At 39.6% G+C, this 13,343-nt stretch overlaps 1 protein-coding gene across 1 annotated transcript in view; it reads left to right on the top strand.

Annotated features, from left to right (window-relative positions):
• The window catches only part of Syt1 (synaptotagmin 1), a 502,043-nt gene that overhangs the window by 360,993 nt on the left and 127,707 nt on the right, over window positions 1-13,343 (top strand). Inside the window, exons 5-7 of the mRNA XM_028754572.1 lie at window positions 3,137-3,321; window positions 9,004-9,126; window positions 12,021-12,188. Of these exons, the coding sequence (XP_028610405.1) occupies window positions 3,137-3,321; window positions 9,004-9,126; window positions 12,021-12,188 (476 nt within the window). The remainder of the gene's footprint in view (window positions 1-3,136; window positions 3,322-9,003; window positions 9,127-12,020; window positions 12,189-13,343) is intronic.

The following is a 13,343-nucleotide window of genomic DNA, read 5'->3' as shown; positions in this document are numbered from 1 at the left end:
TTGACTAAAAACCAGGAAGAAGAGCAGCACAAATAATAGCACACATAGGAAGAACGTAGCGATAGGAACAGGCAGAGAGATGCCAATGTCTGTAATCTACTCACAGCTTCCAAGAAGCAGGATGTGCAAATCGTGAAGGATTTTTTTTTTCTGCTTACCACCAGTCTAACTTAAACTATTATATAAAAAAGGGTTACCTTTGGCTTAATCCCCGTGTATCTATTTGCCTTTAAGTTAAATGTTAAAATTCTGATTTGAAATTTCATTTGTTGGTAGTTGGTAGTGATGAGCGGCATCGGAATACTGTGTCAGTAAGCAGGGTTTTGATGGACGTGTCATACCAAGGACATTGCTCCTGGCCACATTTTAGACGGTTGTTTGTTTGCTTTGCTGGATTTTTTTTTCTTTCATTTAAAATGCCCTATTTAAAGCCTCAAATCTAGACATGACTTTTTCCTTTGCTTTTCTTATCCGAACAACCTAAAGACATTGAAACTCCTCAAGCTGCACCGTCCATTGAGTTTTGCTTTGTAAAACCGAAGTGATAATGAACAAAATTCCCGCTACGATAAAAGAAGCGCCACGGATAAAACGCATCTCACAGTGGTCAGACCGTAGGAAGCAGCTCTTCGATAATCCGGATGGACTCTGGGAGATTAGCTCACTGTACTAAAACTGAACTGAGTGAATACCACTGCTCCTGTTCCCTGAGCAAACTTGCTACATTTCAAATAGTTCACATCTCAGGTTAATAGAGTAAAATTTTAACATGAAATTTTAACACTGTATTCAAATAATTCTATCCATTAAAAAAAGCTATTTCCTTTACGTTATTATTGACTTTTTCGTGGATGTACAAAATAACTAGAGTCAGGGTTTTTCGTTTTTGTTTTTAGTCTATCTAAAGGCATTAGTAAATTTGAGGAAAATTCTAATCATTAAATCTCAGATTAAAATTAACCTGAGATGCAGATCAAGTGAAAAGCAAACACAGCCTTTAGAAATGCCTTGACAAATGAAGGTCACGAAACGAGACCTTTTCGGTGGTTTGAAATCACCTTCCAGTTGTGCTCTTTCAGACTTCTCCCTGCAACCCCATCTTCCCCCTCTCTAGCCTTTTTTGATTAAATAATGTTCCTCGGCTCTCGGCGCCTATTTTCTTTGTGTGAACTTGTCAAATCATCTCAGTCTTGTCTTTTGTAGTTTAAGAGGCCTTTATGTAGCTCTCTCAGAGACTAACTCAAAAATCTGACCTGGAGAATAATTTATGGGATTTAGAATGGAGGGCCATTATTAACATTGTCTTGCCTGCATTGAGCGTGCAAGACACCTCCCCCCAACTCCCCGCCCCCACCCCGTTCAAGCATGGCAGGATTTTAACTCAGTCATCAGAGGTAGAATCAGCTAAGGGGAGGCTTGGGAATAATGTCATTGGTCCTGTGAGCTTGCATTGATTTCCACTTTAAAAAAAAAAAGAAAGAAAGAAAGAAAGAAGGCATGGATTGTTCAAATAGATTAAAGAACATTACGAAAACATGTCTTAGGGTGTGTACTTATCTCTACCATTCCCACAAGTATTTCTGTGGCTATAAACATGGTATCAAAAGTGGTAATTTTATACATCCTTAGATTCTTATCTAATATTCAATAATATGCAGAGTGGATGTTCTTCAGCACAAAGCTGAACGCAGAGAGAGCACGCAAGAGTGGATTTTCTGTCTTGAAGAGAGGTTAATTTTAAGTGTTTTTACTTTATCAGAGTACTCCTGACTTGTGTTCAACCGTCATTGGCACTAATGATGTTTACGCGGCTCAAAGAAAATTACGCTTTTTCTTACTGTTTCAGTGCCCAATGTCTTTTTCTTATTACAACAGACAAATCTAATTACTTCTGATGAATCTGAAGAGCTGTGATTTGAGTCATGAATAATTCCATTCCAGCCCAAGTTAAATCTTGGATGCACCCATGGAACTTAGCCTTGTATAAGTACATTGTATATAGATGCTAAATAAGGAGACATTTTAACTCATAGCAGTTGGCAACTATAATAGAAAACTGTGTGTGTGTGTGTGTGTGTGTGTGTGTGTGTGTGTGTGTGTGTGTATGATCTACTTTGTTATGTTAAACAGAGCCTATAAATCTACCTGCTCTATTACCCAAAACTCATCACTTCCTCCTCTCCATCCTCTGTGCGTTCCCTCTGAGCTCTGCTTCAGGGTGTCTATCTTTCTTTTGATATCTCTCTTCATAAGTCTTCTGTCTCCTTAAAGATTCTTGACGTCACTCAATCCTATGCCTTGAGTATAAAAAATAAAAAAATGATAGCTAACAGTTCCTGCTATGTGCTGAATGCCATTCCAAGGTGTGTTTTTTTCCAGTCTATTAATTTTAATCAGCCACGATATTTTTCACTTGATAGAGAAGAAAACAGAAATAACCATTAAGCAATCAGGGAGTATGCTCACAGCCCATGCCTGGTCAAGCCCTATACATCTCTCCATGATCTCTTCTCAAGGCACCAAGGACTTATTCCTTGCCTTCAACCTGGTTATAATTTTTACATTTGATTTTCTATTTGTGTGATTAATATCTGCATATTCTACCATGCCAGAACATATTAGCAACTATAATGTGATCAATAAGGAATAATTCCAGTTACCATTAGTTAAGCATTCCTGCCAGCCACTGCATCTTAATACTTCTTGTAAGACTCAGTAAGCTACTTGCCAATTTTACCTCTACTGAATAGATGAGGAGGCTGAGGCAGAGAGGGGATTTATACAAGATGGCAGAGCTGGTATACAATGGAACCAGTGTTCAGACTCAGAAAACTGCCTGGAAAGCTATGCTGTGCATAAATGCAGAGTTAATGGGAAATTAGTTTGGGGAAATTAGTTTGGGGAATTAGTTATGGGAAAGGTGATATGCAATATATGTAGAGGTAGAGAAAGAGTCCAGGCCAGGCCACAGCGCCGATAAAATCCTACAGACAGTACCACTGGAGCAAAACAAGTGCTGAGAAAGTCCAGCCGCAGATGTGGATGCCTTCGCTACGTTTGGTTAACTGGTTCCACTGCTGATGTTCCATTTCTGTCTCCCCCGCCCTCTCTTTCTCTCTCTGTCTCTCTCTTCCAGTGCCACCGTGGGCCTTAATTGCCATAGCCATAGTCGCGGTCCTTCTAGTCGTGACCTGCTGCTTCTGTGTCTGTAAGAAATGTTTGTTCAAAAAGAAAAACAAGAAGAAGGGAAAGGAAAAGGGAGGAAAGAACGCCATTAACATGAAAGATGTGAAGGACTTAGGGAAGACCATGAAGGATCAGGTAACGCGCTCGCCCCCCTCCTACCTAGTCATAGACGCCCCCGAGAATTCACCGGCGGGGTTGTGCTCTTTTCTGCAGATGCTTATAGACCTGGACAACTTGGGGCTACTGATGTTTTTGTAGAGATGCTTGGTGGTCCTTTCAGGTATGACCTGGTCTCCCAACGTATAGGGGAGACAGGTACGGTGGTAGATTATTCTCCTGATGACATACATACACCAGGAGAGGCTTCCACACCATGAGGTGTGGCTTCACGGGCCTGGCATAATAAGATAATTCCTGAACATTTTTATTCCATCTCGTCAGCCAATCCTAATTGTTTAGAATTTTTAAGAAAGGTAATGCAAGGTATCTGAGTGCTTTCTGTCTTAGACAGGGGCTCTTTCTGCCTCGTGCACGGCTCATAGTCTCTGTGAAAGCTCTTCATTCTACTTGGTCGATGCCAACCCTGCTGCGCACCCCGCCAGCTCAGCCGTCAGATGCCAGAAACAATAAGTTATATGTGGTGAGGGGAGATAGGGTCCAGTCCTAAAGAACAAGACCGAGTTGAAAGACAAAATGATATTTCCTCAATTAGTGATCGTAATTAGAACCCCAGCTATATTCTTGAGCTGTCTTCTCATGTGTGGAAAAGATGTTTGGTTTCCCTGGCAGGGCTGCCTAATTTTAACTAAGTTAACTGGACAACTTAGTTAAGGTAAAGATGAATAAAAAGTATTAAGTGTTTCTTCATTTTTGGAATAATGCTTACATTGTTTCTAAATAAAATTTAATTCATATGAAATGAGAGTATAAAGATTTTTTTTCATAGAAGTATTTGGAAATTTTGTTTTCTACCAGATAATTTAAAAGCTCTGTTAGTGCCCAAATAGTAACCTGTGCAGGGAGTTTTTCTGATTTTTTTTATGGCATTACTATTAGCTGAATCATTAACACATGCATCTAAGAACAATTTGACCAGGGCTTAACAAGAGCCTCATAGCAGACATGTAGAGACAGCATCCTGGGTTTCCACACATGGACTCTCATATTCTAACCCTCCTTCCCAGTGTGAGTGTTCAACTCCTTCTCAATGACCCTGCAGTGTCTATGGACAGAAATTTCCCAGGGGCCCATGTCCCATTCCCTGTAGTCCAGCTTGGTTTCAGAGCTATAGAATGGATGTGAAGTCTGTTCTCCTGCTCAGAGAACTTTGGCCTGAGCTCAGGGTAACAAAGATTCAATTTCTCCAGCAGTTTCTCATCAGTCACAGATGCTCATGTACAGCTACAGATAACTAAGAAGGATTTTCCTCTTCATTTAATTTGTTAAGAAGATACTCAGATTTTGGCTTATAACAAGTAGGGTTTAATACTGATGTCTCTTCCTTTTTTATTCATTTAGTTTTTTTTTAAGACAGGGTCATAGATTTTTTTTTAAACATTGTATTATTACATATAGAAATAATTTACCTTGGTGAATGTGGGCTAAAAAAAGGATGTCATTTTAGCAATATCTTTGAAAACAAAATCTTGAATACACAGTGCTATTATTTTCATAATTATTATAAAATTCAACTGTGATTTTTTTCATGTATCCTGGAATGAAGACTTCAAAGCATTGATTAGTTTTTTAAGTGGTAACTACAGCAGTTCTTTCTAGGATAAGAATGTTATATTTTTATTTGTGGATTTGTTCTGTATGATGTAATACTACAGTTGATGGCATAGTGCTAGTATCCCCAGTACACCATGGATAAATGACCAGGCTCTCACATATAGACTCGGTGGTGCTCTTCCATCTATCCCATTCCTTTGGAAGGGTTGGGGCAGAGGAATTTGAATCAAATTGTGAACTAGTAGAAAAAGTCAGTGAGCGTTTATAATAATTTACTTGATATAGCAAAGTATCTAGAACTTCACCACTTTTGGTTTTAATTACTTTAAGTCAACAATGTTGTGTGCTCAGGGCTCTTAGCTAGGTATAATTTTCTTAATCTTAAATGTATAGAATAAAATATAATGGGAACAAGTGAAAATTGTCGTGCCCTGTGATAATTGTGTACCAATGGTATATGTTTCTACCCATCCTTACAGAAAGAGCTAATAGATTTTGAAAATGAAGGCTGAGGATGAAAAAAGAGAATTTGGAAGAATGATCTGTCACATTGTGTCCCAGAATCCTCCAAATTATACAGATTAAATTCATTTTTAAACACTGTATTTTCGAAATAGCGAAGGGAAGTAAGGACAGTGTATGGTCCTCTCTTGAAAAGACAGGACAGATTAAAAACAATTTTTAGATGTGACTGCTGAGGCTGTATAACCTTAGGGCAATCAATAAGTTTTTATTCCTTCAATACATTCCCAACTCCCAGAAATTCAAATTTTAACACTCATGGCTATGTATCTCTATTAAGATTTCATAACCAAGAAATAATATCTTTAAAATTCAGCAATGACTTCAAAAGTAAACTCTAGATATAGTATATTTATGTTCCAAAAGATTCATGTATTGGGGTTTCTTATAATATTTTGAATCTTGAAATGACTAGCCATGAAGGGGAGATGATAGCAACTTGTAGAATAAGAAGCTTAGACGGGTCATTTCTCCATGGTTTTCACTGATGTGCGTGGATATTTTAATTTTTATTTCTTCCTTCTATGTCCTCCTTATCTGTGTTGTGTCTCATGACTGTTCTGGATTGTCCCTTGCGGTAGGTTTCTTCTGCTACTAGATATCCCCAATCAATGCTGGTGGCTGGGCTCCACAGCTGGTGGCTTACCATTCTGACATCTAAAGGCTGAACTCAACTGATCTTCAATGATGACATATCATTTTAAACATGGCTAATAACATGGGTTAAATAGAACAGGATTGGAATGTTTTGCATTGATAGATAGGAAAGAAAATGCAGTCCCTTATGGCACCTTTTAATATGCCTTACCAAATCCTATCTGAACGGTATAACTTAGAATGAGCAAATGCTTTAACTGATGACTGTGGACTAGGTAAATATTGAACACCAAAGTAAACCACAGGCATGCCCCTCTAAGCCTGGGCACTTTATAAAAGCCCTGATGTTCTCAACAAAGCTTTCCTGTTACAATCTGCCTGACTTCAGAGCTGCTGGGCTTACAAGCTTTTTCATCTCAGGTGGTTTTTGGTTGGTTGGTCGGTTGGTTGGTTGGTTGGTTGGTTGGTTGGTTGGTTTTTCCCTGTGGAGGGAAAAATATTGCTCTTAAGATATTATAATACTACTGATTTAATAGGTCTGAATTTAGTGAAATGTACACTGTGTACACGTTGATGAAGCTCAGCCTCTGAGACAGGAATAGACTTCACTTTGGTGATGAACAAGAGCACCAAAAAATTATCAAAAATTTAGCCCCATTTAATGAAAAATAGTTACAGAAATGATCTGTGCTTTCTATTCCGGTAAAAACCACTTAGGGAAAAGGAGATTTCATATCTCGGCTATTTCAAATTGCATTGGGCTGAAACATGATATATAAATTGTCAGTTCTGAAAAGGGACTTTTGAAAACGTATTTAAATTTGTGATTTTTTTTTTGAGACAATGGGGTGACGTGTAGGTATTTTCAGTCAGTGGATTCATTTAGGAATTTTCTGTTTTTTTTTTTAAATCAAACTATTAAAAGGAAATAAACTACCTAAACAATAATTTCTTTATACATACCCTCTAGGGCAGTGCTAAAGACTATTCATAGCTAGGGTTCTCAGAGACAAATGGAGACTACTACCTAAAGTGTTCTAGTCAAAATCAGCCATCTCTTAATGCAGTTTTATCAATAACTGTGTTGCTTCCTGCTTTAGCCCTTAACAAAATTACTTTAATATTCAAGGAAGTGCCCACGTATAAATTAATCTTTCCAAATTAAATGGTATAGGGCTAGCCACATTTGAAAATGGTAATTTTCAATTTTTTTCAGACTTGTTGTTGACTCCTGAGATGTGTCAAAAGGCACAAAGGATGACACACTCGTGACGACAGCTCAACTCTGTTCAGATGTTCTTCTAAGCAGAGAGCAGAACTAATGAGCTCTGTCAGTCGTGCTGCAAATGGATTTGGGGATCGTTGTGGGGTTAGCATTGAGGAGCCAGACTCCAAGACAGAGGTGGTTATTTCAAGCGCCATGAGTGCTCACTGTGCAAATGATGAGGGAGTGAAAGAGCCTCCATTGAGAATAATGACAGCAGAGGAAACGTCCATGTAGACAGACAGACAGGACAGCAAGATAGCGAACCAGAGTCTGATGGCCCTGGGGCCTTTACATCCTGGCTAAACCTCTCGTATTTGAGTTCTGTAAGAATTCTCGAAGATCAGCTCAAGAGCTGACGATAGTTAGACAATAGTAGAGACTCTTTTAATATTATCAGAAATATAGTGCAGTCCACTGCTTGTCTGCTTTATTTCGAGTTCTGTGAGATTCTGCAGCAGCAGACACACAGCAAATACGTGATGGCTAGTTGGAAACAGATAACATTTGCTCCATTAAAAAAAAAATGAGCAAGGAAAATATACAGGCAGTAACCAGAAGAAATATGTGAGTGGCTAGTATAGATACCTTTAAAGTTTTCAAACATACTAGTGAACGGGGAAATGGATTTTTTTGTAATTTTCAATTGTAAAGAATGACCGTGCATACAGTATAAGTTTATCTGTTCATCCCCATGAAGAACTCTTCCAATAGCATAAACCTTTGTAGTAGAAATATCCAGCACAGTTTTTACATCTTAGGAAAATGTTACAGACTTTTGATTTTTGAAATACAGAACTGTATATATTTTGTGACATAATGACCTTTCAAATAACTTTATTTTATATTCTGCCTTTTAGATTGAAGAATATTTAATTGTTTAGACTAAGTTCTCTAAGTCTAGCACCATGGCCCTTGTTCTTCAATGCAAAATGAATTTTATACCTATATGAGGTTTTCTAAAACGATAAACAGGACTCTTTTGTCTTTGATATTAAATAAACTCAAATCAGTTTAGTTCAGCCTGGCTTTCTGAGGAGCAGTTATGAAAAGGAAGTGGTAAAGTTCAACCAGAAATGGACTGAACTTCTCTCTACTCAGCATTTGCTGCTGGCATGTGTCTTCCTTGTATCTCAAATCTTACGATCATAGATGTGAAAAGGCAAAGGATTTCCATCTCCCGAGGGGTCACTCAGCCATCTTTGACAGAAGCAATAAGGCAGCAGAAGGCCATGCATTCCATGTGACTCCCTCCACTGCATGCACCAATGATGTTTTACATGATGCTGAGCACCGCCGCCGCTACGAGAATGTGAAACCCAGCCTGGATACAAGCATGTTCATCATACTAGGGGAAAAAAAAGAAAGAAAGAAAGAAAGAAAGAAAAGATGCAGTGTAATCCAGACAAGAGAATACCGAGTTGACATTTTTCTTGCAACAGTTTCATATTTTTGCTTGCCTTACTGTAAGGGGGCTTCTTCCATTGCTTCCATGATGCTTGCTGATGGGGGTCAGGGGGAAGGTTCATGCACAAGTACAATTTAAAAACATGTGTGCGTGAGCAGCCAATGGGAATGTGTCAGGCAAATAGACATCCAGCATCTTAGTGCTTGCTACGAACAGCTTGGAGGGCTGACTACATGGCCAGTTTAATTTGGTCTTTGGTTAAAATTCGTTGGGATTTCTTTTTTCCTCCTCATAGGCCCTTAAGGATGACGATGCTGAAACCGGACTGACTGATGGAGAGGAAAAGGAAGAGCCCAAGGAAGAGGAGAAACTGGGAAAGCTCCAATATTCACTGGACTATGACTTCCAGAATAACCAGGTCTGAGGGGGACACATCTAATTCCATTACATTTTCTGACATTACCAAGTAGGAATTGAAGCAAGATACTCCTTGAAACATTTCCTTTGCTGTGAGCGGAAAATGCAATTATCAAAGCTATTGATGAAATCATTTCTAAGTACAGGCAGTCCCCTAGCTGCTAATTTAACTTCTGGTAATTAGAATTCACAGTATTCGGCCGATTACATCTACTCGTGGCACTGACAGGAGGCAGGCAGAATACAAATTAACTCTAAGCCATCAGTTGTTACTTAGAGCTCACAGCCAGTCAAGTTGCTATTGGTCTTGCGGTGTGAATAGGAATAACCTCTATTGAACTGTATAGATTTCAACTCCAAACCACATTTAGAAAAATTAAGTTTGAAAAGCCATAAAAGAATTAAAAACTGGCCAATGCTCTATGGCATTTATTTATTTATTTATTTATTTATTTATTTATTTATTTTACAACCCAATATCAGCCCTTCCTCTCTTCCCAGTACTTTCTTACACAAGTCCTCCTTCCATTTCCTTTAGAAAGGGACACTCCCCTCTGGGTGTCAACTCCCCACAAACACTCCCATCCCACTCCTACACCCCACCCCTCTACCCCTCCCATCCTGCACATCAAGTTGCTGCAGGACTAGGCACATCCTCTCCCATTGAGGCAAGGCAAAGCTGTCCATTTAGTGATGCAGGATCCACAAGCAAGCAGGTAGGCAGTAGACTCAGGGACAGCCCCTGTTCCAGTTGTCCGGGGGCCCCTTATTCAGGCCAAGCCGTTCACCTGCTACATATGTGCAGGAGGCCCAGGTCCAGCCTGTGCTTGCTCTGTGGTGATTCAATGTCTAGGAGCCCCCAAGAGTCCAGGTTAGCAGACTCTGTTGGTCTTCCTGTGGAGTGCCTGTCCTCTTCCAGTTCCCCAATCCTTTTTCCAATTCTTCCGGAAGACTCTTTGAGCTCCATCTACTGTTTGGGTGTGTATCTGTATCTCTTTGCACTGGCTCTTGGGGCTCTATGGCTTTTAAAGGCCATACCTTATACCTATACATATACCTACACCTACACCTACACCTATACCTATACATACCTTATATGTAACACCATGAGTCTGGGTGAGACTCTGACAGTGATAAGCTAGCAAGGTTTTGAAAGCAGAGAGATGAGCAGCTTGATTCTGAGAGCCCAAGGAGGCTGCCTGGAAGTGACAAGACTGAAGGCTGCAAAACAGCCATCCCTGCTTCTGTTTCTCAAAACGGGCTGAAGTGCTGTAAGATCAGTGACAGCAGCCGCTTTTCACTGAGTACCTATTATCTAGGTAACTCAAAACATGGAAAATGCCTTTGAAATCCCTTCTAGGTAAGATCCACAATATTAATGACTATCGCTTTACTTTCTGAATTTCGAGAAGGGTACATAAGATGTGTAAGTTCACAATGTAGCCCTTGCTCTATCAGGGAGTCCAGATCTCCCCCACTCATCTTGTACCCCTCCTCCTTTGCTGGGTGTCTTAGGGTTTTACTGCTGTGAGCAGACACCATGACCAAGGCAACTTTTATAAGGACAACATTTAATTGGAGCTGGCTTACAGGTTCATCATCATTATCATCAAGGTGGGAGCATGGCAGCATCCAAGCAGGCATGGCTCAAGAGGAGCTGAGTGTTCAACGTCTTGTTCTGAAGGCAAACAGGAGAAGACTGGCTTCTAGGGAGCTAGGATGAGGGTCTTAAGCCCACACCTACAGTGACACACTTCCTCCAACAAAGCCACACCTACTCTAACCAGGCCACACCACCTAATACTGCCACTCCCTGGGCCAAGCAAATTCAAACCACCACATACTACTCCCTGGTCCCTATAGCCTCAAATACATGGGGGCCATATCTAGCCATAGCACCAAAGTCCCCATAGTCTATAGCAATCTCAACAATGTTAAAAGTTCAAAGTATCTTTTGAGATTCACCTATAGGGGCCTGCCAACTGCTCCAAACAACATCTCTATCCGGTACTCAAGTGGGGCTCATGTTTGGAATCTGAGTACTAGAAATACTGAGGCAGGTGATTTCCCACAACTTCATGTCCAGCCTGTACTACAGAGTAAGATTTTATTTTTTTAAAAATGCCACATTATTTTAATATTCATGGTGAAAATGAAAATTTTATTTGTGAAAAAAATACATTGCAGATAAAATTTCTATATTAGGAAAAATCAAAAACAATTATTTACCATGAATATTCAAGTCTATAATTCTCCTTTTAGAAAACTTGAATTATATATTTTGTTCTGCATCCTACATTTAAATGCAAGCTTTCTTAGGTAATTGTTCAATCATAAGCTAAGCTTTAAAAAAAACGTAGATAACACACAAGGATAGGTCAAGTGGGAAAGAAGTGTGAAGCTCTCAATTTTTATTTCAAAATACTAGTCGGTGACTAAGAAATTTCCATTTAGCTGTTCTGCGACTTCAGAAAGAATAATAAAAAAAAAAAACCCTGCTTTGCAATTGCAGGCTAGTGGTTGTTTAACGATTTATTTCTACTTATAAAGCATGAGCTGGAAGGAAAAACAATGCACAAGAGCTTTTAGCAACTGGGAAGTTATTTGATTGCAACCCTTCTGCAAATATGAATTCCATATTTAACTGTAATCAGCAACCTTTTAAAAGCCTCTTTTGTACTTAAAACTAGGCTTCCTAGAGCCTGCATCTGTCATAATCTGGTGTCTAATGTTTAAAGAGCTCACTGCATGTGCCCTCTCTATTCAGATGCATGAGAATAAAAGTTTACTAAAAGCAGAGGGAACAGGGGACATCACAGTGTGCGACACTGAACCAATCAATCCCTCTCCAAGGACTCACCCTTTGTGTTGCTCGTTGGCTGTTGTTCATTTCAGCTGTTGGTAGGAATCATCCAGGCTGCTGAACTGCCCGCCCTGGACATGGGAGGGACATCTGATCCATACGTCAAAGTCTTCCTGCTGCCCGACAAAAAGAAGAAGTTTGAGACAAAAGTCCACCGGAAAACCCTCAATCCAGTCTTCAATGAACAATTTACTTTCAAGGTAGAGTTCTGGACTCATAACTTTTCCCCTATGGTTTCAGATTAAATACGAGTTGTATCCTGACATGCATAAAAGCACACACATCAATAGTTACTCTAGGATTCCTCACGGTTACATTCGGAATATTTTACATTTTCACTTTCAGTCTAGCCAAGATTCTGTGATGCAGGTTTTGGCTGTGTCATTTCAGAGTAGATCTTCCCATATCAGCATCACTCTTAAGAGCCCAAGGTCTACTCCATGTGTGCCTATGGACTCGGACACTACACCCCATTACCTCCAAAAATAAGGCCCATGCGTTTACTTTCAGAATTCCAAAGTCTCTGAAAACTAGGCCATGCCTGTAAGGCCTGTTGCAGTCAGAATGGAGGAAGCTGTTCTCCAATGCTTACCTTACCAATGCAGGGGAAGTTTGAACATGCTAAAGCCTTCCCTCCTAGCAATAAAAAGGTTATGGGATTCTCCAGCATCAATCCTTTTCTCTAGGCTCTTCTCTGATGCTTTCATCATGTTGAGACACATCAGTTGACAAACAATAACCAAGAGACATTCTGACCATAAGACTACTTATCAAAGTGTCGTGCCCCGCGAGCCGCAAGGCACCTTGTAACTCTTCACTGGGAACCCTTCATCAAAATGGTGCTTCTGGTGGAGATGCGGAATTGTTTTAAAATGTTTTCCTTAGAACAATACATTTCAGGAAAATGAAATTTCTGTGAATATGCCAGCAGGCAGATTCAAAATTACCCCGTCCACCAGCCAGGCTTAGCAATAACATGAGCCTCGTGTTGGCAAACATTCCGGTGGGAAAAGGAAATGGGGGCATGAGTCACCTCTTCAAATCTTGTTTGCAATTTAGTGAAAGAGCAGCAGTCTTCCTATTCTTTAAAGGTTTCGAGTTTTAAAGATATAATGCCTTAGTTTTTCCTTGCCTGGGCCATGAAAAGAGCAAGAATCAGAGCCTGAAAATCCCTGCCTTCAAAACAAGTCATTATAAACCCTATACCAGAAGTGTTAAATATTAATTACTTAAAATCATGTAGCTAGTAGTCAATAACATTTTATTTGGCTATATATACTTCCAAATGGAGTTTAATAGACTCATATTATTTTAAGGAATGCTGAAATAATTTTATAGTGTCCCACTCTATTGCT

The sequence above is a fragment of the Grammomys surdaster genome, unplaced genomic scaffold, assembly GCF_004785775.1.
Source record: "Grammomys surdaster isolate TR1022 unplaced genomic scaffold, NIH_TR_1.0 126028, whole genome shotgun sequence".
NCBI classification, from domain to species: Eukaryota; Metazoa; Chordata; class Mammalia; order Rodentia; family Muridae; genus Grammomys; species Grammomys surdaster.
The sequence above is the reverse complement of the archived record's forward strand: the minus strand, read 5'-3'. Positions and strand labels throughout refer to the sequence as shown.